Here is a 26842-nt window from a genome sequence, read left to right as displayed (position 1 = left end):
AAATAGTGGGTGATCATCAGAACTGAATTCTCTGGGGTGAGGATTCCATTAACTGCTTTGGCCACATCTTGAAGAGCATCCACGTATAAACCAGAATCAATTTCATCTAATATAGCAAATTCCGCACCAAGGAGCTGAAAGACCAACAATACACTTATTAGCATTCAAGAAATAAGAGAAAGGGCTGAGATTTTTACACTGTATACCAAAATGGATAAAATATGCAAATAATGGACATGTAATGCAACTTTGACACTCAAAACGGACCAAATAATGGCCTTAAAACCGTGCAAAATCCGAATGTATCACTGACTAATATCCGCATTAAAATACACACACACTTACGGTCCTAACATTCGTGGTAAAAAAATCTAGACAAGAGAGGTTACTGTTGCAACGTCTTATTTCGACTAATATATTTTGAACATTAGTATAACATATCGAGGTACCGAGCACAACATTCACAATAAGTCCTTTGACAGTAATGTGAATTTGTAAGTGGTAGTCTCTTTATAGTGATGAAACATTGACAATAAGATCATGATAAGTAGTGTCCACCTGTGGGCATCACACATTACTTACACGAAAACTGAATAATTGTCACGTATTTATCACCAAAGGTATGTGTGTATCTCGTGCCAAATATTAATCATCTTGTGAGCCGACTAATATTCGCATTAAAATACACACACATCAATAAGGGAACATGAGATGCACCAAACAAAATTTGAATTTAAAAATTTAAAACTGAATACAGACGCTCGCAAGCGAGTCGTTGATAACTGTCTGGAATATGGTGGCTAGCCAACGAGTCACTGGATTCGCATACCTTGCAAACTCAGCAAGTCGCTAAATCCCGACAGCAACTCCAATAGCTCCCCAGCAAATCGCAAATTGCTGACTCCTAATGGAATTTCATATAATTTTTCCAAATTCGATTCTTCACTAAAATCGACAAAAAAACTGAATTTTGATGTTTCCAATAACGAAATCATCGAACATAATTAGCCAAAACAACATCAAAACAACCAAAGAAATCCACAAAGCACAATCCTAGATTTTGTAAATTCACCAAAATATGCAATTCTTCATAAATCAACATGTGCACGCATACAAATCGAATTTACAGTTACAATGACTTTATTGTTAAAATTTAATTCTCGACCACAATAAATTCATTACTATAATTATGAAACAACTGTTCCATTCTTAACTAACTAACAAAGACCACAACGATTTGTGCATAAAAGTAAAACCACACAAAACTCAATCAGCCCATAACTGATTTCTCCCCTCGGTCAGTGTGCGGGGTATTTCTTTTTTAGTTCTAGGCTAAACCTTAAGTTCCATAAGTCTTTTGGGATTTTTTTAAATTTCGGCTTTGGGAGAGACGCATGAGGGTCATGCGTCACCTTTTAATGAAACGCACCACAGTCATGCGTTTTATTGAAAAACACATGACCTTCATGTTTCCATTTATAAATAAAATTAAAAAATTGAAAAACGCATGACCTTCATGCGTCTTTCAGTAACACACATGACTATAGCGCGTTTTATGAAAAAGGTGGCGCATGACCCTCATGCGTTTCTTCCAAATTAGAAATCTAAAAAAATAGAAACCCTAAGCCCAGATTAGAAATCTAAAAAAACAGAAACCCTAAGCCAAAATTAGAAATCTAAAAAAACGGGAAAATTAGAAATCTAAAAAAAACAGGCAAATTAGAAATCTAAAAAAACAGGCAAAAACACGTTAGTTCTTCTTTTTCTTCTCCTTCTTCGCCTTCTCATTCTTCTCTTTCCATTCCTTCTCCTTCCATTCCTTTTCTTTTGCTTCTTTTTCTTCATAGTACAAGGCCTTCAATCTTTTAAAAACTTCATCTTTCGTCTCTTGCCTCTTCAGTGGACATGGATTCAGGAAATTGCAAGAATCCTTGTAATTTCCATAATGCGGGCAAAAGTCAAAGCCGTTGTTGCTCACGACCCCATGAAATTTCTTCCAGTGGATATTTATTGGACGGGCGTTGTGGCATTGGGTTAGAGTGGACACTCCAAGTTCTTGCACTTGTACCTCTCATGGTTGATCTTTTTTTTCTATAGATTTCTTGTCGGTAGTCTTGACGGAGAAAGAGGAGGTGGAAGAAGAAGGAAGAAAGGTGGAAGAAAAAGGAAGAAGACCTAGAGCATTCATTCTGTTTCTTTTGATTTTGATTGGAATGATTCTGATTCAAAATGTGGGGGTTGACATTGGTTTTATGAATTTGCCATTTTCTAAATTATCAATAGAGACAATAAGGTTAAAAAAATAACCTTTGCTATTTTGATGATTGAACATTTTGCTCCCAATTAATTCAGATTGGATCGCCAGTTGGTTTTTCACTGGACCAAGCAATTTTTAGTATAAAATCAATTGTACGGATTCCAGAACTCTATTGTAATCAGAATAATGGCGACGGCTTTCTTCACTCCGACCTTCAATTTATCAAAGCAGCTTCGCAGCCGTTGTATTGTGCGGTCCTCTCAGCCCCTTATCCTCGACCACTGACCTACTGCTTCAAGTCAAAGACCTCTCCGCTGTCATCGTCCAGTCCAAGCAGCCTATCCTCAAAGGCGTTAGTCTTACCATCCGGCACTGTACCATGAAGAAAAGGAAGTAAAAGAGAAGGAATGGAAGGAGAAGCATGGGAAGGCGAAGAACGAGAAGAAAAAGAAGAACTAATATGTTTAGGCCTATTTTTTAAGCTTTCTAATTTGTTCTCTGTTAATTTCTGCCTAATACTTTGGATCTGGGCTTAGGGTTTCACAAATCGCTCCCATTTACATCCTCACCGCTGAGAATACGTGGATGCTCACCCTTAAGCATAATAATTCAAAACTTTAGGTCCACTATAGGTGGAAAAGCTTCCGTCGAGGCAATCGATTAGTGGTTGGTGATCGTCTAAACTTCATGTTAGTCAATCCCATGGAGATAACCTTCTACATGTATATTGAAAAGGTGTATGGAGTTAATACGTGTGATTTGCGCGTTGTTTGTGCGTTCCATGTATATGTATGTTTTGTGTTTGGTCGTATGTTGATCGTGAAGCGCACTTGTTATTTAGGTCTGCGACTATTGATGTTTGTTTAATGGACGTTTGTTTCGTGGCCGATTTGGTGATGAATATATAGTCGTTGCATTGCATGTAAATGTTACAGTAATTTTCCAATTACAATACCAAATAGAACTAGCATAACCGACATAAAACTAACTAAGATAAACGTTGAAAATTCGGCACTACGCTTTACAACACAACAACGCGCGCATCGATCAGATTTGTTGTATTTGGCCTCCATGACACCATGGAAAATAAGATGGTTGTTGCGTGGATATGGGTCACTTCTAGAACCTGTTTGCTCGAAAGCATGTGCGTGCTCATCGAACCACTTGAAAGACCCGGGGTGATCACGATTTAGTGGGCATTTGTAGTTGAATCGGTCGGCATATTTGGCTGCTTTACCGGCGCATTTCATGACCATCATACCATGTCCGCAAGGACATTTTGGTGTCGGCACTCCGTCTTGCATGGTTGAACGTCAAACACTGCAACATAGACATTTATCCAATGGTAAACACCCAAAAACAATATGTAATCACCATCAATGTATACATTGTACTCATCACCCGATTAGCATTGTACGAGTTACACATTCAACGCAATATAACAAAACAAAAACATCAAGCAAAATGCCTATGGTTCCACATTGTCGTTCTAAGTTGTCCCGAAACTCTGTCCACTCATTCGTAGGCTCGACGTGATCAACAAACTGAGCTCCATCTGCATCGGGTCCATTAGGGTTTTGATCAACAAACCCATCTAGATGTGCTTCAATAGGATCATTTGGCATCTTCCTCCGGATGAAATTATGCAATAAGAAACATGTCATTATTAACCGTATATGTGTTTGGATTGGATCATAAGATGCACTACGTAGGATACCCCATCGCATTTTCAATACGGCGAACGCGCGCTCGATGATCTTTCGAGCTTTTGTGTGTCTCATGTTGAACAGCTCTCGGGCGTTTTGCGGCGCTGCATTACCGGGTCCCCACTCTTTCAAATGGTAGCGCATACCCTTATAAGGTGTTAAGAAACCATTGCTATTGGCGTAATCAGTGCCACAAAGATAGTAATAGCATGTGACACGAAAAAACGGCAAACAAGATGAAGGAGACAAATATTGGACATTTGAATAATAAAACGACAAATGGTTTGTTATGAATACTAACCTTGGGGGACTTTCAGGCCGTCGTTATGGTCCACTGCGCCATGTAGCACCCTAGAATCCCCCGCCGAACCCTCCCATCCAGGCAGTACGTACACAAACTGAATGTTCCGGTCGCAGACAACCAAAGTGTTGGTAGCTATTTGACCCTTTCGAGTTCTATGGCGAGGCTTGTTTGTACTACTGACCAAAACATTGATGTGGGTACCGTCCAATGCACTAAGACATCCCTAACAACCAAAAACATTTGAGAATTAGTAGTAATTCATCTAACAGAGCAAGCTAATCAGTGATTTGGTAAAGGTGAATGACCTTGAACCATTTCTAACGATAGTCGGTACAGTTTGCCGGAACCAAATATTTATAAGTCAAGTTGCTTTTAAAATACAACAATTTCTACATGATAAATTGTGCAATAGTCTTACTAAAAAAGTATAAATGATGAAATTCTTGTGATAAAAAAAAACAACCAGTATAATCATGGTATATATATGGGATTCCATTGAATCAATTAGCAATTTAAGGAGATGAAATAATAGGCATTTAGTCAAATTTTACGTAATAAAGCCGATTAGTTTTTAGTAGCTAGTGGTAAAAAAATTTTGAATGCACCGCTTTTATAAAAATTGAACAATAAAATGGAAGAGATAATGGTAGATCGGTGTGGATGGAATGAGGATTGAATTAAAAATTGTCAAAGGAAAAAGGAATGAAAATGAAATAAATAGAGAAATAGAGTATAGTGACTGTGAGTATATAACAATTTTACTAAATTGTAGTAGTATATTTTAATCTTTATTAGTACTAGTATTTCTTAGAAGATTTGGTAAATAAACTTTGTATTAATAATTTATTAGTATTAAATTTTATTTTCTTTATGATATTTTTAAATGGTAAATTAAGCAATTGAGATGAGGAATAATTTAGGTATTTAAATAATAAAAATATACATGAATGTATGTAATAAAAATTTATATAAATAATAGTATAATGTATTTCATTAACTAAGTGTTTTTATATAAGTTTAATGCAAGTACTATTAAATTTCATATACAAAAATGTAATGCGTTTATAATTTGTTGTTTCTATTTCAATAATACTACTATATCCTATACATGACATTGATTATATCATTAACCACGTCATTCATAAAAATAATAATAGCAACGATGATAATACACACATGATTATAAACGAGAGATTTCAGAAAAAAAGGTCTCAATAGGCCTTTCGAAATTTAGAATTAAATTCGTTAGCCTTTCGAATTATGAAATTCATGGAATAGTGTGGGTGTGGGTGTGTGAAATGTGAATTGTCAAATGATTTGAAATTAGGTGGAAAATTAGATTTTTATTATGGGTGGGCTTATTGTTAACCTATGGATTTATTTCTAGAGTTGGGCCGCTGTATTTGTATATAATTGAGCTTCCTATTTCATTTGTATAATAGTAATAATGTTGACGACTTAACGCAAATCAGTTAACAAAACGTCTTCCTCAAATAATAGGTCGATATTTGTGCCATCTGACCAATAGCTTTATGTGTGTTGTAATTTTTTAAAATTGACGTTTTTTCAAGTAATTTTTCTGATAAAACAAATGCTATTCACCAAAATATTGTCTTTGTTGGCTAAAAAGTGAATACGAACAATAAATGCAAATAGATAAAAATGGCAAAATAGACAAAAAATATAAGACGGAGGGAGTAGCCACATACTCTCTCCATCCACAAATAACATGGCTTTTAACGTATATTTGATAAAGTAAGAGACGGAAGAAAAGAAAAGATGGTGGAAGTAATATTAATATACTGTAAGGTTCACATCTTAGTAGTATTACTGTATTTAATTGTTTAAATTTTCCATATTTAGAAATTGATCAAATATTGTAGATCGTCTAATATGATAAATCTAATCTATTTTTTTGAACAAAAAGAGTACAAATTAGTCAAATGAAGAGTACTTATTAATTTACATGTCTTGTCACGATGGAATTGAATTAAAGACCTTTGTCTCAAACATTATCACTCTACCGTATGATCGCATGTACACTTTTTAGAATATAAATGAGCATTATTTTGAGTGGGATGAATAGTGAGATTTTCTCTCTTTTCAACACAATCGAATCTCATTGTCTCAATAAAAATGAAACGTTTTTCTTTTTAGGTTGTCCTATTAAAAATAAAGCATTTCATAAAATATACATATCTTCATCTTTATTTTTCATCTCTCTTATTTTATCCTCTTTTTATATAATTCACAAAATAACATTACATGAAATCATGTACCAAAAAATAAATATTTTATGTTTAATGGGATGGAGGAAGTACTAAAATGAATCGACGCAGAAGTATTGAAAGAATGTACTTATTGAGAATCAAAAGAAGATTAAACGTGTTACTTATAATGTGTGTAACTATACAAGCATAATAACACTAATTATATTCGGTTTTGCAATAATGTAACTAAACAACAAAATGAATTTAATTTTTATTTTTAAAATTTTTACAAAATTTAATAAAAAATAAATTATTTAAATAGTATTTGGCGTAGTACAATAAATAAGATGGAAGGACAAGAAGAGAAGCGTGCGGTACCATCTCTGATAAGCGGCCACTCTTTTTCCCTGCTAAAGCCAAAACCCCCTTAAACAAAAACCAGGTTTAGGGTTTAACAATCTCCGCCACAGCCATGGATATGGCGGCAGCAACGGCTGAGGAAGGCGGAGCACCGCTCTGGACTCGCCATATTAAAAAGAGAGCTCTCAGGAACAAATCACTCTCTGTTTCTTTCGACGAAAAAGATCTCAAGTACGTTTGATTTTCTTACTTTTCCTTATCTGGTTAGCGAATACGATTAATTAACTGAAATTGATTATATCCATGGTTTGATTCTGATTATTCATACGGTGCAGAGATTTCGTAGGTGGTTTTCACAAGAGGAAGAAGAAGAGGAGAAAAGAGGCATTGCAGCAGCAAGAAGAAGCTGGACGCCGTAAGCGCATTGAGCTACGCAAAAAGGTTTCAAATTTACTTTTTGATGCAATTTTTTCTTGATTCAATTACTAAGTCGACAGTTTCTCTATTTTTGTTATTTTGCTTTATCTTGCATTCTAACATGTAGTACTCCGTAATCTATAAAATTACGATATTTGATTATAATTAGGAAAAAAATTATTGTGTGGATGCAGTGATTAAGTGCTAGGTATTGCACAGCTTGTAATTGATGTTTGGAAGATTGATTTATGTGGCGATCAAATGGCCAGTAAACTCAACCTCAGGCTAGGAATAGATAAAATGGATGGTTTTGTATTGATAAATATGGTCTTCAGTGGAATTTATATGATAGTTGACTTTAATGTGTACTTGACTAGATTATACTATGATAGTTGTAATTTGGTGAATCAACACCGTATCGTTTTAAAAATCTTGTGGCATACTAGTTTTTAGAGTATTACTGGGCTGGGTTATTTGGAAATTGTATCAATGTGTGATGATCATAACTTTGTCTTCAGTTTTCCTTTTGGGAGTCTGTGGTAATGTTTATGCATACAATCTTATTCCAGAGAAAGTTGGAAAGAGAATTTGTTATGTCTGGTGGAGTTCCAGTGGATCCATCTGCTGTTACTGCAAAATCTGACGAGGAGGACGAGCAAGACGAGCAAGATGAGGATAGTGAACCAGTTGTATCAGTTTCAGGTACTATATACTCATCTCCATCCACTGACATATTCTCTGGCGTGTGTATAATGAAGTCTGAACCCCATTGATTCTTTCTAGGTCGAGTTCTTAGTATGGGGTTACTCTGGGTTTGCTTACACTTGATTCATAAGAAAAATATGCTACTTTAATCAACACATATGAACATGTATATCTACAAAGATCAGAAAAATGCTATAGTTGATATGATTTACATGTTAGAATAGTATCTATAGTGTTGGTAGCTTGCATTTGTTCTGGGTTACAATGTTTGATAGGGCAATATGAGATTTGTGCAGTCTCCTTGTTGTACCTCTTATTCTATGTAGGTCGATCAACAAGAAATGCAGTAAAATGCTTCATATGTGTGCCTGATGCTCGATTCTGGCCTCTTCTAATCTTATCTCTTATTTTCTTTCCGCAAGGGACCATGATGTATGACAATGATGATGTCCAAGTCATAGTGACTACAAGTGAAATTTCCCGGGAGGAAGTGCTGCCAGTTGATAAGTATGAAGTAGAACATGCTCCATCTGTGCATGCATCTGAGACAGGCAAGCAGAAAACCCCTGTTGTTAGGAAGAAGCAACTGAAGAAGGCACCAATGAAGAGGTCCCGCCCGAAGATACAAAGGAAAAGAGAGAAGAGGAAGGGAAACAACAAGGAGAAAAGGCGCTAGTACTTATGATCTAGACTCGACCTTCTGTATCGAATTAGTCTTCGGTGAATGATCTTCCAATTTGCCCCAACTAGTGGTTAACAGTATTGCATTGCATGAGTGGCAATTTTTGTTGCAGAAATGATTATTTCTTGTGTTAATCAAACCGAATTTGGAACAAATTGAATGAAAAGGCGAAGTTGCTATAGGATGAGACTTCTGAATCCTAGAATTATTAACTTGTGGAAATGGGATATAAGATTCACGTGAGAATACTTATCGTTCTTGTGTTTGGATACCGATACTAAATCTATAATCGACCGTAGTCTCAGCGCACATCTAGTTCCTGTATCAAAACGTGTGAAATGTTTCAATTAAAAACTTATACATAAAATATGATTCACGCTGCAACGGCACATATATTTTATTTTATTGAGGTGGAATTACTTGCATGGAGGACATTAGTTAGAACTTGGAAATGTTTAGTCACACCACATTATTGCATATAAGCGTAATAAAATTAGTAGTTTTAAAATGCAAAGAATTAGACAGTGTCAAGTAATTTTGCATATTGCATCTTGAAATTTTGGTAATTTATGAAGTTTCAATTGGTATGGACAGCTGAAATATTATGTCTACTGAAGAATTGACATATGTAGGCTAATAAAATTAAATCAGATTCAAAATTAAATTACAAGCAACAGAACTAGAAGTATAACAAACAACAAGTACTAGCTCAACAGTAACTTATTCTGAATCTGTAACTTCTTCATCTTCATCTTCCTCTAGAATATACACCAAGGCTCGTTTCCTCGCACCAAAAACACAAGCGACGCCTCTGGATGCTGAACAGGAGGGTTAGGCAGAAATATCAGTTCAACTTCGAACTACTAGTCTACTTCTAACGGCCAAAATGTCAGAGGCACTGCTTCATCATGCATATATTGTGTAACTGTTACTGAAGGAAAAATAACTGCATGAAAAACTCACCACTAACTGCCAAAGGAGCAACCAAAGAGTGAGGAATTTCTCGAGCCTTTTCATTCTCCAAGTGCAGGCATGTAATAAAATCCTGAAAACAAGTCACACCAGTTATATGCTTACAGTATTCTCAGAGGGACACATCCTGCTAGGCCAATTATCTTTTACTATAACAGAGACAGAGAGATAACATCTCACTCTCACCATCACATCTCAAGTATTCCTTTTTGGGATGTCCCAACCTAAGTGAGACATTACCTTTTTTGGCAATAATTAACTCACCTCTCTCTTTTGCATTATCCCCTTATCTCTCTTACTTTATTCCCTCTTTCTCTTTCTTACTTTATTCCCTCTCCCACTTTACAATTTACAAGTTAATTCACTAAATACCTCTACCAAAATTCCTGTGCCAAAATAGAAACGTCTCACTTAGGCTGGAACGGAGGGAGTAGTTGTTTGCATCAAGGACGACATTCTTTTCAAGATAACACCCTTTTCCATTTTTTTCGGAGGACAGTTTCTTTCCCAGCATTTATTTCAGTTTACATAGTACTCCCTCCGTCCCACGAGAATATGCACTCTTTCCTTTTTAGTCCGCCCCACAAGAATATGTACTTTCTAATTTTGAAAAGTCTCTTCTCTCAAATAAGGTGGGACCCATTCTCCACTAACAATACTTTACTTATTATTTCTCTCTACATCTCTCTTTACCAATTTTACATTAAAACCCGTGCCGTCCCCAAAGTGCATATTCTTTGGGGACGGAGGGAGTAATATTTTTGTCTGCTACTGAAGTTATAAACTGGGGATGACTTTCTGGGAATAACAAGGCAGAAATACAAAGCCACAGCAACATGTACAGAGGTGTATGTTTATTCATATGTTGTAGAATATATACATATTAGACACACACACATGCATACCTTAAGTTCATGAAGATTCCAAGAGGGGGACGATCTTGATATGGAAACAAATGTGAGGTCATCTGTTTGTACCATCATCATACAAGCATTACCTGAGCTGTCAGAGTCTGTGTTTACATCATTTAGCAGCAACACAATTTGTCCGTCCTGTTTTAGAGAAGAGGTGAGAGTTTGAGGCCCGAAAAACAAAATAAACACGGTAACTTTTTCATACTTACTTTGTATTGAGACAGATCTACACAGCGATAACAATCAGGGATGCATAACAGAGCAACCTCAAGTGAGTTAAGGCCCGTCTTCAAGTTGTCATGTACGAGCCCCCTTGCTACACCAATGCAATTTGTGATGTTTGGAAAAGTCTCATCAGGTACCATAAAAGAGGTATAATCAGTAAGCCTCTGATGTGTGGTTCCATGGGGAGCTTCCTGGCCAATGTGATTATTAAAGTTATAGCAATGCTAAATCAGCTGGCTACTCAATTACATGGCTAAACAAACTTGGTTATTATTGATAGTAATAATCAAGTAATGTCCTGGTGTAAGTATTTAGAGTTACTGTTTTTGAGAACAAATTTTTGCTTCATGTCATTGTAGACCATAATTAATTTGGAGCTGTTTTCCAGTTATGTGTGGATAATGAGGACCTTTAGAGTCTGGACTTCAGCATTAAGGGATGCAAGCAATTACATACATAATGACTCTTCTGCTCGGACCTAAGCAGTAAACTAACATGGTGCTCCCGTAGTTCTCACAAAAATCATCAAAATGGACTTTGTTTTTGCTAGTTCTTTTACGTTTCAAGGTCTCGTTTAGAATTATAATTCAGGTTAGGCTTTTAACTAACAAGTGATTTACTATTGTAAGATTTGAATTGAAGCGCAGACCTATTGTCGAAGTGTTTGACGAATTTATCAATATTACTGCAAGATAGGTTAGGCATTCTGCATAACCACCATGGATCTTTAATCTGAGTGAGCTTTAAAATCTTTAGTAGAATTATCTAGGTTGTCCTGAGTCTCTCTAGAAACAGATGAGATACCAATGCAAAATGCTTATATGCTATTGGACCTGATATTCATGATTGTGATGAATACATTAATATTATTACAGGTGTATAGTTACAAGGAGCACTAATTTGAAGCATTTTAGGCATTAAATTAACATACTGAACACATGACTATTGATATCGCTGATGCAAACAGAATTGGACAAAACCACAAACAAGCGCATCATAAACCAATATGTTTGTAGGGTGTATTAACAGTTAGTCAGTTAGCAAGAGAAACAAAATTTACCTGGTAGTATGATATCGATACTGGAAAATAAGCTGACTTCAAATTCGGTACAGATAAAACTGGGAAAAGTGGCAAAATGTCTTTACAAAGTATCCTTCTGGAAACTGTGGTCAGTGGCATCCCTAGAGCCTCCTTGAAACTACAATTTTGTCTCATTAGATCCAGCAATTGAGGATTTACATTTACGAAATTCAAGGCATTGATATTATTATATTAGTATAAAAAAAGTATTGTATGGAGTAAGCTTTTCTGCACAAATTCAGATAAACCCAGAAACTATATTCACCATGCCATCAATTTCTTCTTTTTCTAAAAGCAATAGGTAGAGGGCAAGCTACAGAGCCTTGGCCTAAATTTAACAGATTAGTCTCTTAAGAAGATGCTGGTTCAAAATAAAATCACTTACTAGCCCTATACCAAAAAAAGGTTGTACCTACATCATATGCATCATATGTAAATAAGCACTGAGGTGTATTGCATACCAGGATTCCATTTGTTGAAATTCTTTCGCCAATGTTCTTTTCAAGTATTCAGATTCCGAGAAACCTCCAAAATGAGCTAATTCTGTGACTCGTTGCTTAGTTTCCCTTGCAGTACAAAAAAAATTAATGTTGGAATTGATGTTCACAGATATCCACTTAAGACAACTGGCTAAGTTTACTTCAGAAGATACAGCATTTTATCATACTTCAGAAAATATAGCATTTTATCATACTTCAGAAAATACAGCATTTTATCAATAGCTTCTGTCGTTAAATGTTCATTACAATTTACACCATATTACTCATAGCTGTTCATTGTCCTGTGGATCTCTTGACTATTATAACAAAAGTTCCAAAACTGAACTATTTGCATGGATATCACGCACCCATTTACTGAAATACCAGCTCAGATTATATAGTGAACTTGAAGTTAAACCTTACATCATCAGAAAGTAAGCTTCCAGTTCACACAGATGCTAGCTTTTTTTAGTTAATTAATATACCTGAGTACGTAACTAACAATGAAAGCTAGTTCCATATATAGAATTGACGATACCTGCATGGGGATTAGTGAACTCTTTCATAATGAATGTCAGTTACTACTTACTAGTCCCTTTCCATAGTATACATGTATTGCGAAATATATTAAACTCTAAAAGACGTACAATTTGACAATTATGGTAAACCTAATCCATTTACATCAATAACAGCCATGAAACCAAGTTTAGGTCACAGAGTCAATTCATCAAATATACTTACAAGTCAACTTCAACGTTATGATCAAGCTGGGTATCCTGCAGCAACATACCAACAGGATCTTGGTCGTATAAAAACTTTAGGAAAAGGATAACAAGTTCACTGCCAGAGATGGAAATATCAGCTGGGTTTTGAAGAATCCCACAAATTTGCAAGAACAGCAAAGAAAAGCTAGTTGCCAAACCTACTAAACGGGAGAAGTTGATCGCTTGGTTCGGACATTAGAACCTTCACACATTTGAGAAGCCAGTTGAAAAAATTTGAAAACTGCAACAGAAGCAAGTAATAGAATTGCATTGTCAGATGAGAAGAAAATAAGGATTGCTTGCATAGCCAAAAATTCGAGAAATTGTAACACTGGCATGCCTATTTGCTCCATATAGATGTCGTTGTATAGCTAGTTTCTTCATACAATAATTTTCACGAAACACCAGTCATTTAACATTAGAAAAAAAAAAACAAAGAACGGACTTGAGATACTAGAATTAGAACTAGGCACTGGTTCCAAATAAAAAATGATTGCACTTTCTTGAAACATACGTAATTAAGACAACATTTTAGTTGAAGATATTGAATCTAAATTCACATGTCACCCAAGGTCAATCATACACGAGCAAAAGATTAATAAGGAACACATTTCTATGTGCATGTTTGCATCAACTTACAAAGTACAAATAAGTTATTTTATTTATTTCATGTTCAAAATCAAGTTGAAGATCCCATTATTTACCAGCCACAAACTAGTATCCAATAAATAATCACAATTTCAAAGTTTTTGATCCAACAGAGTTTTAAGGTTTCCTTCAGTTTAAGTATCCCTACTACAGAAACATCATGTATGTTTATTATCAAGGGAGGACACGTTTCAAAATCATACAGCTAAAGTAATTTTATTGAAGGGGTACAACAGTTTCATCTAATTGTACCATACCTGCTGCACCACTGAAGATAAAATCCTAATGAATCTTTCAATCTGAACAAGCAACATTCCAGCTTTTTCTGTAGCATTATCAATTAACCTCTCCTCCAATCCAATACCCTGAAACCGTGCACGCCACTTGGAAAGCCCTCTTAGTTCTCCCATTCTAAATCCAATAATTTCTGCAGCAGGCTGAGAATCAGATGTTTAGATTCAGCTTTTAAGGAAACTATGTTCCTAATAAACAATCTCCAAGTAACATATAAACACACTGATACTAATATAGAGATATTATGATTCGTGAAAGAAATTTAATATGAAGTAAACCAGGGTAAGGGAAACTTTGTGAATGCTGCAAGATATTACCAAAAAAATTATCAATTAGACGAACACACAACCGCATTAGATGAATAGCACCTTTGTAATTCAGATAGTAGAATAATATCCAAGTTCATAGCAGTTTTTGGAGTCAGAACAATATATTCTATCATAAACTATTTCAGTCTAGTAAATGCATTTGAAAAAAGATCTATCAGTGATTTGGTGATATGTTGCTGTTAAGCATAAGACGCACCTGCAGATGGTCAAGCACAATTGTTTGGAGCTCCTTGCCAGCCCCAGAAACAGACTTCGCTACCCGTTTGAGCCCCTAAGAACCAATAGGCCAAGTTACTTGCAAAAAATTTGTACATATAATTCATAATCAAATAAATGGGAAAGTATTAACTGTGCAAGACCCACAAACAGCCTTAGGTGGGACCCCTAGGGGCAACTAGGGTCACATACAAGCCATATTCAAACAATTCGGTGACTTAATTATTCAACACTTTAGAGGTAGAACATACTGCTTCACCAAGGGAGCTAACTAAAAATTGATGAACCGGCGGACTTGTCCTTGCACCACCCAACAGGCTTAGAAACTCTTCTTGAGGACTGGAGTCAAGTCCTGCAGTTTTTATGGTATAAAGATTTAAATAGAAAGATAAAATAATGCTTATTACAGAATTGTTGTTTTCTTCTTAATAGTTACCATGGTCAACAATCAGGGAGGATAAAGCATTGAACTTTTCCTGGTACACGTGCATTGCATCTGACCACTGCTTATACATGATAGCTATTGATTTGCGAATGACTTCAATAAGATGCTCCACATTGGAAGCTTGCAGAGCCACCTGATGAAGTTCATTTTTCCTATCATAGATGGTGAAAAGTACAGGAAATATGAACAATCAGTCACTGCGGCAAATTGAAATTATGCTGATTCTTAGGAAATACGCATCGTGCCAAATAGATAAACTAATAGTTAAATACAATCTACTCCAAATCACAGTGAAAGTGATCACAAAATCTCTTGTTTTTTGAAGTATTAACTTGATCAACATTGTCAAACATACATATCATCCATCATGAACCCTTATATCAAAATTTATAACCACCTCTCCACCAAAACTAGCTACCAGAAAATTGGCAATGTATTCCACTATAAAAGCAAACAAATAAATGGCCAGCAGTTTTTGGCACCAAAGATGCAGGTCATTCAGAAGTCACTAGAAAAAAAAAACTTTATTTTGTAGTCACGGGACATCTTAAAAAGTATGAAATTAATAATACAAAGGTGGAAAAATATAATGAGGAGGAATAATAATGTGTTATAAAATAGCTTTACAACATAGGTAGTCTAGCTTTCCATAATCAACATAAGCATTGATGTTTTATCAGGATACAGACCCATCATGTAGAATCTTTTTCATTTACCACTGATTAGCAATCTGGTGGACTAGTGCCCTGGATAGGCCAATCCTAATAATCCCTTAAGTTAATGAAAATCACCAAATAGTTTATGGAGAAAAATGGAATTTTTGGATAACAAATCAACCAGATACAATCATAGAGTCTGGGATCTATTATCGTATATTTCATCAAATTACAATTACCTTTTCTGAAACATTGTGCTGTCTAGGACTAAGCAGTGGAGCCCATCTAAATGGCATCCAGATAACTGATTATCACATGATCCCAATCCAGTTTCAGTGAGCATGCCAGAGCACAGCACTGTGATATGACAGAGATCGCTAGACAATGCCATCTGAAGAGGCGCAAATAATAAAGGTTAGATTCCTCAGAGGGATTAATTCAATCATGAAGTAGATGACGGTCAGAACAAATCGTGGATTCACATGCTTTCGCAAAAAAGGATCTTTATTCGCAAATATCTGTTCATCCTTAAATGTTGACTTTCAAGTATTTTTATACAGTATTGGAGCTCCCATTATGCTAATTCACAAAGTGTTATTCAATTTCAATTTCAATTTATCTCAGGCTCCCATGTGATTGCCTAATCTTATCTATAGCATCAAAACCCTTGTCCAAATCATAGTTATCATAGTGAGACAGGGACTCTGTATACACCACATTCTATATTCCATCTGGAATCACATCAGATATAGAGACAAGAAGCTTAACTCAGACATTATTATATTAGGAGTATTATGGGAATGAAGTGGATAAGGACCTACTTAGCAGCATTCTAGTGTATATAAGGCAAATCCGACAATGAATCAAAACAAACATGGAGGAGGAAGTACCATTGCTTTTTTCATATATATCGACTGTATCTGAAATTGGTGTAACTGCTTAATGTACCATTGTATGTGTAACATAACCAGACATAGCATGTCACAATTGGACTGTTCTATGTTCATGTATCGATGCCAAATTAATCAGTATAATAGTGCATCTACCTTACAAATAGAAGCATCCATGAGCCGAAAGGAGCCATGGTTCGCAAGTAGTGGACTATGGAAAGCAATTTCGCGTAGGTTCTGGAACATCCATGCATCATCAAAGTCACATGTGAAATAGCATTAGGATATGTCAGACTGGCGAAGATAAACTTACAACAACCATACAAATATGAAAATTGGACTTACAACTTTTCCTATTGGGAATATGCCAAATATATTAAAATAAATATTTCCATCTTTGTCCCCACTGCATAGGATGTCAAACTGTTGGCGTGATGAATCAAATAGTTCCCGGAAAGAATCGTCACTTTCATCTGTGCCACTACTATCTCCAGGGACAAGTCCAGCGGTCCTAGGAACTCGTGGAGCAGGTGGAAAAAAGCGAGCAGTCCTATCTTCATATGGTGAATTTCCATTGTTAACATCCTAAATCCAAAGGATGAAAGTTATGAGTTTAATATGAATATCATTGAGAACACTCCAGAGCATTTGACTTTCCCAAACACACAATCTAATCTCAAGTGGTATACTTTTACATCACATTCTACAGCCAAATTATACAGATGTAAGCTCTCTAGTCTCTAATAACCTCATACAGGAAAGTTTAAAAGGTTACAAACCATTGTCTTTTTCGTATCTTCCACCCAGTTGAGACAGACAATAGAAGCACAATGGAACTTCATACTTCTTAGTAGCTTCCCATTCTGCTCTCATAAACACACCAAGCCTGGGGTCAACTGTCACATGATATTCAAAATTCAGCAAACAGAAATGTTTAAACTAACTCACTTCAACATCATGCAGGGACATAGTCCCGTCTTCAAGTCCCACTGCAATTGCTTTGCCGTCAGGGCGCCAGCATATGGATGTTATGCATTTCCCTGGACATAGTATTGAAAAATTTAACCTAATGAAACATCAAAACAAAAACACACTGCCACTAGAGCTCAAAATTGACAGTGTCTCAATGCTGACAGGAAGGAATCAACAAAGCAATTTGAACACAAATGTGTAACTCAATATTTCGCCACCAACTACTCATATTCGAACCAGAAAAAGTAGGCCTAAAAGTAAGCATCAGTTTCGAAAAATATAGTAGTGAAAATGCTGCTGACCAGGGGATGTCGTCCACAGTCGCTGCCAATTGAAGCGATGGAGAAGAAGCTTCGAATCCTCGGTCACCATCGCAAGTAAATCCTTCTCCGGGTTCCATTCGGCAATCTTAATCTGCAAAAGTAAAATGGCGCCAATTACGCCAAAAACAAGCATACAATATACCTTCTCCACTTGAGAGGGAGAGAGAGAGACCTGCGAGGCGATAGGTTTGTCGAATTGAAGTTGAAATGGAACCACTCTTTGAGATTCGTCAGTTTCCATGGATTGGTGTGAGGCAAAGAATAGCGGAGTTTTGGGAGTGAGGTGAAGAGTTGAGAGGCGGGCTTTTCTCTTTGGGGAGGATCTGCTGTGCTATGAAACATCGTATAGTTAACAATTTTGTTCTCAATTGGTGCGATTTTATCATAATTAACTTTTTCTATTAGTATTATAGTTTTACTCTTTTATAACCTTTTCCACCTAATTTACTTTGTTAAAGAAACAAATTTAGTAAATCTTGTTGAAATTATTTGTAATTAATTATGATTTATATTTTTCTTTTCTAGGTACCATTTGATCAAATTTTATCCTCTTTTTGCATTGTTCCATTTAAAAATGAAATATTAGTAAAATGAAAACAAAAGCATGTCTACTTTTTCATCTCTTTTATTTTATTATCTCCTCGTCATCTCACAAAATAATATTACTATATAAAATTTTGTGTCAAAATCAAATATTTCATTTTTAATGGGACGAAAAAGTATTTTATTGATGGGGCATATTTTAATTGTGCTTCAATTGTAATTTTTTTTTAATTTAGGCACTAATTGAATTACGAGTATTATTTTATATTTAGTGTCAACTATTAATTGGGTAATAGTACTGTTTTTGAACTTTCATTTTTAATCTGATGGAACATGTTGAGTTGGTCGTCGGAGTAGTAGCTAAATATGAAGAAAAAGATATTTCACGTACTCCTAATATGTCCAGATAAGATGAAGGAAAGGGGAAAAATTAATAATTACAAAAATCGCATGAATTAAGTCAAGAGTATGAAATTATTGGTGACGGACATTGATGTAATTGAAAGTAAAACTACGCCGCTTCGTACCACAACACCAAGTGTTGTGTTTTTCCCAGAGCAGGGGATCCTTCCCCTCTTCTCTTATGATTTATTCGAATTGAATCATTGACTCCGAATCGGAGAAAAAGGGTCAGGTTTTTTGATCCTCGTCTGGGTCAAGGGCCCGTATATAGCCCAGCCCGCTCTATCACACTTAGCGTTGCTAGATCCTTCTTTCAAATTAGCTTTTTTAAAAACACAATCCTCCTATTTGACTAAAAAAAGGTTAACTAATTGGAAAGATGTTCTTGTCCATTATTTAGAAAAGAAACAGATATGTGTTCAATGGCGGACACCGGGAGATTTAGGGAGGGTGAGGTCCATCTTTTACAGGCCTTCCGAACCGCCCGAAAAGCTTAATTGTTTCTTAAAGTCGAGCCGAATAATATAAGGGCTCGTTTGCTTCTTCCTATTTGGAAATGTAAGAAATGAATGTTGACTTAATTAAAACAGGTCCCACCAAGCAGGAAATAGTTTAGGGAGTTTGGTGTTCTATATTTGGCTGACAACACGCAAGCCCCTTCCATGCATTCAGATGAATATGTCCCTATCATTTATTCGTAATTCTTTCTTCAATCCCTTTCGAAAAAATTCGACTACCCAAGATTATGTCCTCGCCGGAGTATGGCCCCTCCGCTTAGCAGCCGGATCTGAGACTGCACAGACAAATTGCACTTGTTAGATCCAAGCTTATTCAATAATAGTAGAAGGGGTATACACGCAGAATCAAGGATACCAATCAACTTTTGTATGCGTAAACGTTGTTGTAAGCGGCATAAATATGTGGATCTTCGCCACCGCCTCTTCAACAGCTTCCAAGGAGTGCAGTGTAGTGAGAGAGAGTATCCCGAAAAGGCAAACTCAAAATGCAGACGCAATGTGTGAATGAGGGGAAACCCAAAATTTTGAGGGATACTTTGGTAAACTGCCCACCAATTCTTGTCCACTGTAGCGCGGGAGAGAATTCCAATATCAAGTGGGAATTGTGAAACATCTCGTGCGAAAAGTCTCCATGAACAGTGCGGGCTGGAGCGAAAATCGAGGGCCATGCACAAACATCAAATGAACACCGAACCAACTTTATTGCCATGATTTGACCCAATTTCTAGTCAATTAATGAACTGAGTGTCAATATACATTCCATCTGCCATTTAAATAGTACGCCTATATAGTATAGGAACACAAGAATTGGGTCATTTTTTATATAAAAGTGAAAAATACATCAAACTAACTCATTTGAATTCAATTTATTAACTTTAGTTATTCGAGTTCCAATATTTAGTTTTATCATCTTTAGCGGAAGTGTGATATTCTAAACTTTGTACAAATGGCTAATATTTTGAGTGGTAGTAGTATAAAATTGGGTTCGAACTAGTTGAACTCTGTTTGAATATTGATAATCTCTTTAAGCTAAGTCGAAGTAAAACTACATTTAATTTATCATTCTTGAGAATGTTGACATTATGTATAAGCGGAAAAACTTCATAAATTCAAAAGGCTAGAAGCACGAAATGCCCCTTCCCATCTATCATAAGTCCATGACAATAATAAAAACAGACCAGGCAATGGACCTCTGTATTTCTTGAATTAAATTAGCCGCCGTTGAAGCAATGCTAGATGACAACTCGAAATGCTTTTCCCTTTTCCTTTCTCATATGCTTTTGTATGTTTTTATTTCCCACTAGTAGTGATATCAAAAACAAGAAAACGTTTCGATTCCAAAATTCTAATTTTACACCCTAAATCACGAAGCATAAACTTCAAATCTTTGATGACATCAATTTATGCCACCTACAAATAAATGAATATTCTCGTGACGTTAGACACGTTGGAAAGTCAAAACTTCAAATGAGAAGAGTAATTAGAGAGCAACAGCATGTCGGATCGGATCAACAAAAAATTTAAAATGATAAAAATATAGTACTCCATTTGTTAATTAATTTTCAACGGAAAGACGTCCGTATCACCACATGCATGCCTTGTTGTATTGTACCATGGGAATCCGAATTTGTACAATGGTGAAGACGCAAGTTGGCATGTGGGCACCCACACGCGTTTCTCACCTACCTTGACCGTCACCGAATTCCGGGCGACACGTGTCCTAATTTTCTTGTGCGCAAAGCCAGCGGAGGAAGGTTCAACTGCACCGCACCACGTTTCCGTGCTCCCTCCTCCAACCTTTTTGGGCTCTAGTTTTGATTCGCCCTACATCATAACTGACTATTGTGACCAGCTAAGACTCTCCATCTCCGTCGTTTCTCTCTCTACAAGTGAGCCTTGGACGACACTTCTCTTTACCTTTTCCTTTTAGCTCCGCAGGCTTTGTGTATGTATGGCTTAGTTTCATTGATTTGCTTCTGTTATGATTTGTTTTCAGGTGATCTCCCGTTGAAGTTTAACAAATGCAAAACATGACGGCGATTCAGAGGCTTTCGAGAACTTTCCGAGAGAAATCGTCGCTTGCTAAAATGCTGATTGTTTTCACCGTCGGGTAATTCACTTTTGCGTTTTGCTAGACTTTTATTTCGCTGTTGGAATTCTCTGCTATTTCTGTTTAGTTGGAACATTTGTGCTTGGAGAGTTGGCATGGAAATTGTGTCTTATTTGTACATTTCTGCGCGGTTTTACCGTTGCACGACGTCTCCGTGGAGTATTGTTGGCGGAGAGTGATTGATTGATTGATTGATGAAAATTATGGCCCTCGGTTTTAAGATGCCTTAACTGTGGTGTGTACGGAAAGCTGAGTTTCATTTTATTTTGGTTTGTGTTTTTAGCATCGGTTAAGAACGGCTGTTAATATGATTATATGATATGAATTCATGATTATTGCGCAACGATTAGATGGATAGATTCTGAAGATCTGAACTGCATGAATGTTAGTTTTGGAGACTTTCTCTGTATTTCTCATGTTTTTGTAACAATAGATGTGTGCAGTAAGATAAGCTGTAGTAACAAATAATGCATTTCCTTGTTGGTTTGCTTAATTCCGTACAAATGTTTGATAGTCGAACCATATTCTAGGTAGAGTGTTTGATGTGTGACTTTGCATAATTTTCGAGAATTCAGTTCTCATTTGGGAGAGAAATATGTTGGACTCATCATTGTCTCTACACGATTTGAAAACCTTACTGAACTCCAAACTTTTTGCGCATTGATGGCAGTGGTGGGGGACTTGTGGCATTTTCTGATGCTAAATCAGACGATGGAATAAGTATTGTCAATCCATCCGAGGCTGATGACAAGAACAAGAAAAAGAGAGTAGTGGTACTTGGAACTGGTTGGGCTGGAACAAGTTTCTTGAAAAACCTGAAAGATCCATCCTATGATGTCCAGGTGATATCACCACGTAATTTTTTTGCATTCACCCCATTGCTACCAAGTGTGACAGTTGGCACTGTGGAAGCTCGCAGCATTGTTGAACCCATCCGCAATATTGTCAGAAAGGTATTCAGTTTTAGCAATTGAGTTGCAATCCTGTTCTATTCTTGAATACTGTACAACTTATCTGTCATTTTATTTAACTTTGCACACTTCATCAGTACTTTACAATTTACATGATTCTTTTTATACTCTATTGAGCTTTGTAAAGCCATCTTACTGAAGTTATGCAGTTTTTTTTTTCCTATGAAACAATTGTCAGCATGACTTTTATTTTTGCATTGTGGTTGCTATTATTTTATTGCTTACTTAGTGGAAGGTTTGTGCAGAAAAATGTAAATGTTCACTACTGGGAAGCAGAGTGCTACAGGATTGATGCAAAAAATAAGAAAGTCTACTGTCGATCTAATCTGGCTGGTGATCCGAATCAGATAGAGGAGATTGTTGTAGATTATGACTACCTTGTGGTTTCTGTCGGGGCCCGTTCTAATACATTCAATATCCCTGGTGTGGCAGAAAATTGCCATTTCCTGAAGGTAACATTGAAAACTTGTCTTACCATAGAAATTTGGGATTCTTTGTTGCATACTATAAACTTCTTGGACTGGATCAATAGCTTCTCCCAACATTGCTAAAAGTGAGTGATTCCATTAACCATTGATCAGAGTAAAAATATGATCACAGAATTTTGGTGCATGAACTTCATACCTATATATCCTATTTTTGTAGGTTTGTTGGCATGAAAGTTGTTATTCTCTTCTTGTTATTTTTGACTTGGATTTGATACTGTATGATCTGCAGGAAATAGAAGATGCTCAGAAGATCCGCAGGAAGATTGTTGATTGTTTTGAGAGGGCGAGCTTGCCTAATCTAAGTGATGAAGAAAGGAAAAAAATTCTTCATTTTGTTGTTGTTGGTGGAGGTCCAACTGGTGTGGAGTTTGCAGCAGAGCTTCATGATTATGTGACTGAAGATCTAGTAAAACTATATCCCAAGGTGAAAGATGCTGTTAAGATAACACTTCTTGAAGCTACAGACCATATTCTGAACATGTAAGTAATTACTTGTTTGACTCTAATTTCTTATGATTAAGCTACTCTGCTTCAATATTTTGATTAGAAACGTTTTAAACTATCCTTCTGTCGCTGCTGTTAGCCATCTAAATATGTATGTATTGGGCATATTGTAACATAAATCTGAAAAGTACTGTAGTCTTTTCAACTTGTAGTACATTGATATAGGTATCACAACCTTGGAACATCATTATTCGAGATATTTATGATGTCCTAATAGACATGTTCACTATGCTTCCCTTGTATTGGCTCATAAATAGACCATGCATTATCATTTTCTTGATAGAAATAGCATTTTTATTCTATAACATGCTTGCCTATAACAGTACTTTTGGCAGAGATGGGTAACAGGGCATGTCTTCTTCAGGTTCATTGACTTTGTTTTTTTTTTTTGTGCCACCCACACTTAGGTTTCTTTCTTAGTATCTGGGTTTCTCATATGCATAGTTTACTTCTAGTGGAGATGAATCATGGACTCAAGATGAAATATTTCATGTTTGACCACTTACTGATGACCTATTGTTTCATGCACAATGATCTGTGCAGGTTTGACAAAAGAATTACTACTTTTGCTGAGGAAAAATTTCAGAGAGATGGAATTGATTTAAAAACCGGGGCAATGGTTGTGAAGGTAACAGATAAAGAAATTTCCACTAAACAAGTAAAGAATGGTGGTGAAATATCCAATATGCCATATGGCATGGTTGTGTGGTCAACTGGAATTGGAACTCGCCCTGTTATAATGGAATTCATGAAGCAAGTTGGTCAGGTAGAAACGCAATGGGGGCTTTATTTACGTTTTATCTATTGTTATATTTGCTGTTTTTTCATGGTTTATGAATCCAAACGTAGTTGTTTTAAGACTTGGTCTTTTTTGTTATCCAGGGTAATAGACGTGTACTAGCAACTGATGAGTGGCTACGAGTAGAAGGGACGAGTGACATTTATGCACTGGGAGACTGTGCCACAATCAATCAGCGCAAAGTCATGGTATTATTGCCTTATAGACCTAATTTTGTCATAAAGACTCTTACTTCTCATCCTTAATAAGAACCTTGGCTTGTTAGTTTGTCATAATATCCTTTCATTTTCTTTCTGCTTCACTGGGTGGTAGGAAAATGATTTTTGTCTTCCAGTATGCTACTAGATTAGTCAAAATGAACCAGCATCATATGTAGATACACAGGACTATTATATGCAGGCTTACAAAATCTTTTCCTAAATAGTTTTACTACTGAAAGAGTAACTTGCTGCAAATTTATGATTCATGTTGCTTCAGATCTCGTTACCTGATTTTGAGCTCAGGTCTTGTATCTTAAGTACCGCGCTAGTCTCTGTTCTTGTTTTATACTTAAAATACCATATACTTGCATGCACAGACATTGAGGTTAAGTTGTAGATGTTTGTCTAAAGAAAACAAGCCACATTGACTATTTGAAACTCTTTCTCCGAATGATGTTTTCAAGGCTATTTTCACGTTTGTTAAGTTGTGATAGTCATATCTTGCAATCAGTTTTAGATATGGTTCTGTTTCAGTTTAGTTTCTGACAAAGTAAAACCCTATTTTTTTATCACGCCAGGAAGATATTTGGGCTATATTTCAAAAGGCAGATAAAGACGACTCCAAGACACTTACTGTCAAGGAATTTCAAGAAACACTCAAGGATATCTGTGAAAGATACCCCCAAGTTGAACTATATTTGAAAAATAAACAGTTGAGTAGCCTTGTTGATCTTCTGAAAGATTCAAAAGGGGATTCTGCTAAGGAATCAGTTGAAGTGAATCTGGAAGAGTTCAAGGCAGCTCTTTCTCAGGTCGATTCTCAGATGAAGAATCTTCCAGCAACTGCCCAGGTTCGTCTCTCCAATGATACATCATGGTGAATTTAATCTCTCCCTCTATTGCAAAAATTATGACGGCATTCCAACACTCAATTGATGACATTTCAGGTTGCAGCACAGCAAGGTTCCTATCTAGCTGACTGTTTCAACCGCATGGAATACTGCGAGGAAAATCCAGAAGGCCCTCTGCGGTTCAGGGGTGAAGGACGTCACAGGTTTCGTCCTTTCAGGTCTGAGCTCATGTCCTTATATTCTAATGCTCCATACCCCTGCTCCCTAGATATTTCCTATAATATAAACCAGATAGCCGAACACTCCTTCACTTTCCTTAAATTTAGTTAATCCAACAAAAAATCAAAACCATTCAGCAGCAACAGTAATTAAAAATCAGAGTGTAGGGGCAGAAGATATGAGTTTCATTCTAATGTAAGGTGTACCTATATAATATGGTCTTCTAGGTACAAGCATCTCGGGCAATTTGCTCCTTTGGGAGGGGAGCAAACGGCAGCACAGCTTCCTGGAGATTGGGTTTCAATTGGTCACAGCACTCAGTGGCTTTGGTATTCTGTATATGCAAGGTGTGTTTGGATTATTCATTTCTTCTGTTGGATTGATTGGTTTAGCAGCAGCCCTTCTTTTCATGCATTTATTTGATTGCTTTGCATTTGTGTGTGTTTCAGCAAGCTAGTAAGTTGGCGTACTAGAGCGCTGGTGATATCCGACTGGGGTAGGCGTTTCATCTTTGGCAGGGACTCTAGCGGCATCTAATCATTCAGAATGATCTAACTCTTCTCACAATAAATGGTGCTACATCTCTTTATTTGGTTAATGGTACATACCTACATCTTGAGTCGTTTCTATCGTCTAGGCAGATGACGATGAATACCTTTGCAGCTGATTTACATAAATCCACCATGCCAAATTTTGCAGCTAGATGTGAGATACAATGGCTTGGCTTTTTTGCTTGAGAAATAACGGTTGTACTCCGTCCATATATGCATATATATGTGAATTTTCTGGTGTTGTATACCAGCAGTTATTTGAACAATATTCCACGACTTTATATGGCGAAATTACGTTTTGGGTGATTTTGGGGTAGCTTTATTCAATGGCTTTATATGGCGAAATTTCCATTTTCGATGATTTTAGAGAAAAATTCCCTGATTGAATATTAGTAATAGTCTACACTTGAGACGATTAATTAACTTATCAATTGTCACAATTCAGATTTTTCCGGATCCAAAATTCAGTCTCAACTTGAGATCATTTATATTTCTTCTTGTATGTAACATAAATATAATTTTTTATGCTTTGATCACATCATTGAATTTGCGAATGACTATTAGCTTGTTAAATTTATGAGTTTTGCATGCATTTAATTATGTTTTAAAAAAATGGAAAGTTCTGTTAAACCTATATTAAAGAATACTTTCCACTTAGGAATAAGTATTTGTAGTCCCAACACTAGAAAAACCCATTGGAATAACGGCCGTAATATACTCGGCTGCTTCAAAACTATCATTAGTCGTTAATTTATACTCCATGCATATTACGATAACTAAATGAGCGGTCATAGAATAGACGATTGTGACTTATAATTAACGACCGACTCGGACTTA

General features: G+C 36.1%; 4 protein-coding genes across 4 annotated transcripts; 2 read left to right on the top strand and 2 right to left on the bottom strand.

Annotated features, from left to right (window-relative positions):
- Positions 1–3654: 3654 nt before the first annotated feature.
- Positions 3655–4107, bottom strand: LOC125195210 (uncharacterized). The gene has a single exon (XM_048093393.2). The coding sequence runs from the start codon at positions 4105–4107 to the stop codon at positions 3655–3657; it is 453 nt and encodes a 150-aa protein (XP_047949350.2).
- Positions 4108–6841: 2734 nt separating this feature from the next.
- On the top strand, positions 6842–8822 carry LOC125192729 (ribosomal RNA-processing protein). Its single transcript, XM_048090358.2, has 4 exons — positions 6842–7068; positions 7173–7278; positions 7824–7956; positions 8382–8822. Exons 1-4 carry the CDS (start codon positions 6950–6952, stop codon positions 8633–8635), a joined length of 612 nt encoding a protein of 203 aa, XP_047946315.2. The 5' UTR covers positions 6842–6949; the 3' UTR covers positions 8636–8822.
- A 446-nt stretch (positions 8823–9268) lies between these two features.
- APC4 (Transducin/WD40 repeat-like superfamily protein) lies at positions 9269–18182 on the bottom strand. The gene is made up of 19 exons (XM_048089743.2): positions 18022–18182; positions 17829–17940; positions 17503–17594; positions 17334–17417; positions 16900–17139; positions 16711–16791; positions 15904–16055; positions 15000–15160; positions 14815–14915; positions 14544–14618; positions 13982–14161; positions 13235–13317; positions 13054–13152; positions 12295–12399; positions 11813–11951; positions 10737–10943; positions 10519–10665; positions 9605–9686; positions 9269–9459 (listed from the first exon to the last, which is right to left on the bottom strand). Exons 1-19 carry the CDS (start codon positions 18088–18090, stop codon positions 9362–9364), a joined length of 2307 nt encoding a protein of 768 aa, XP_047945700.2. The 5' UTR covers positions 18091–18182; the 3' UTR covers positions 9269–9361.
- A 2858-nt stretch (positions 18183–21040) lies between these two features.
- Positions 21041–26311, top strand: LOC125196202 (external alternative NAD(P)H-ubiquinone oxidoreductase B2, mitochondrial-like). Its single transcript, XM_048094619.2, has 11 exons — positions 21041–21201; positions 21309–21422; positions 22093–22375; positions 22639–22845; positions 23111–23361; positions 23929–24151; positions 24268–24372; positions 24963–25235; positions 25332–25453; positions 25682–25801; positions 25904–26311. Exons 2-11 carry the CDS (start codon positions 21334–21336, stop codon positions 25989–25991), a joined length of 1761 nt encoding a protein of 586 aa, XP_047950576.2. The 5' UTR covers positions 21041–21201; positions 21309–21333; the 3' UTR covers positions 25992–26311.
- The last annotated feature ends 531 nt before the right edge of the window (positions 26312–26842 follow it).

The sequence above is a fragment of the Salvia hispanica genome, chromosome 4 (assembly GCF_029641045.1).
Source record: "Salvia hispanica isolate PSC_SH4W2 chromosome 4, Shi_PSC_v1, whole genome shotgun sequence".
NCBI classification, from domain to species: domain Eukaryota; kingdom Viridiplantae; phylum Streptophyta; class Magnoliopsida; order Lamiales; family Lamiaceae; genus Salvia; species Salvia hispanica.
The sequence above is the reverse complement of the archived record's forward strand: the minus strand, read 5'-3'. Positions and strand labels throughout refer to the sequence as shown.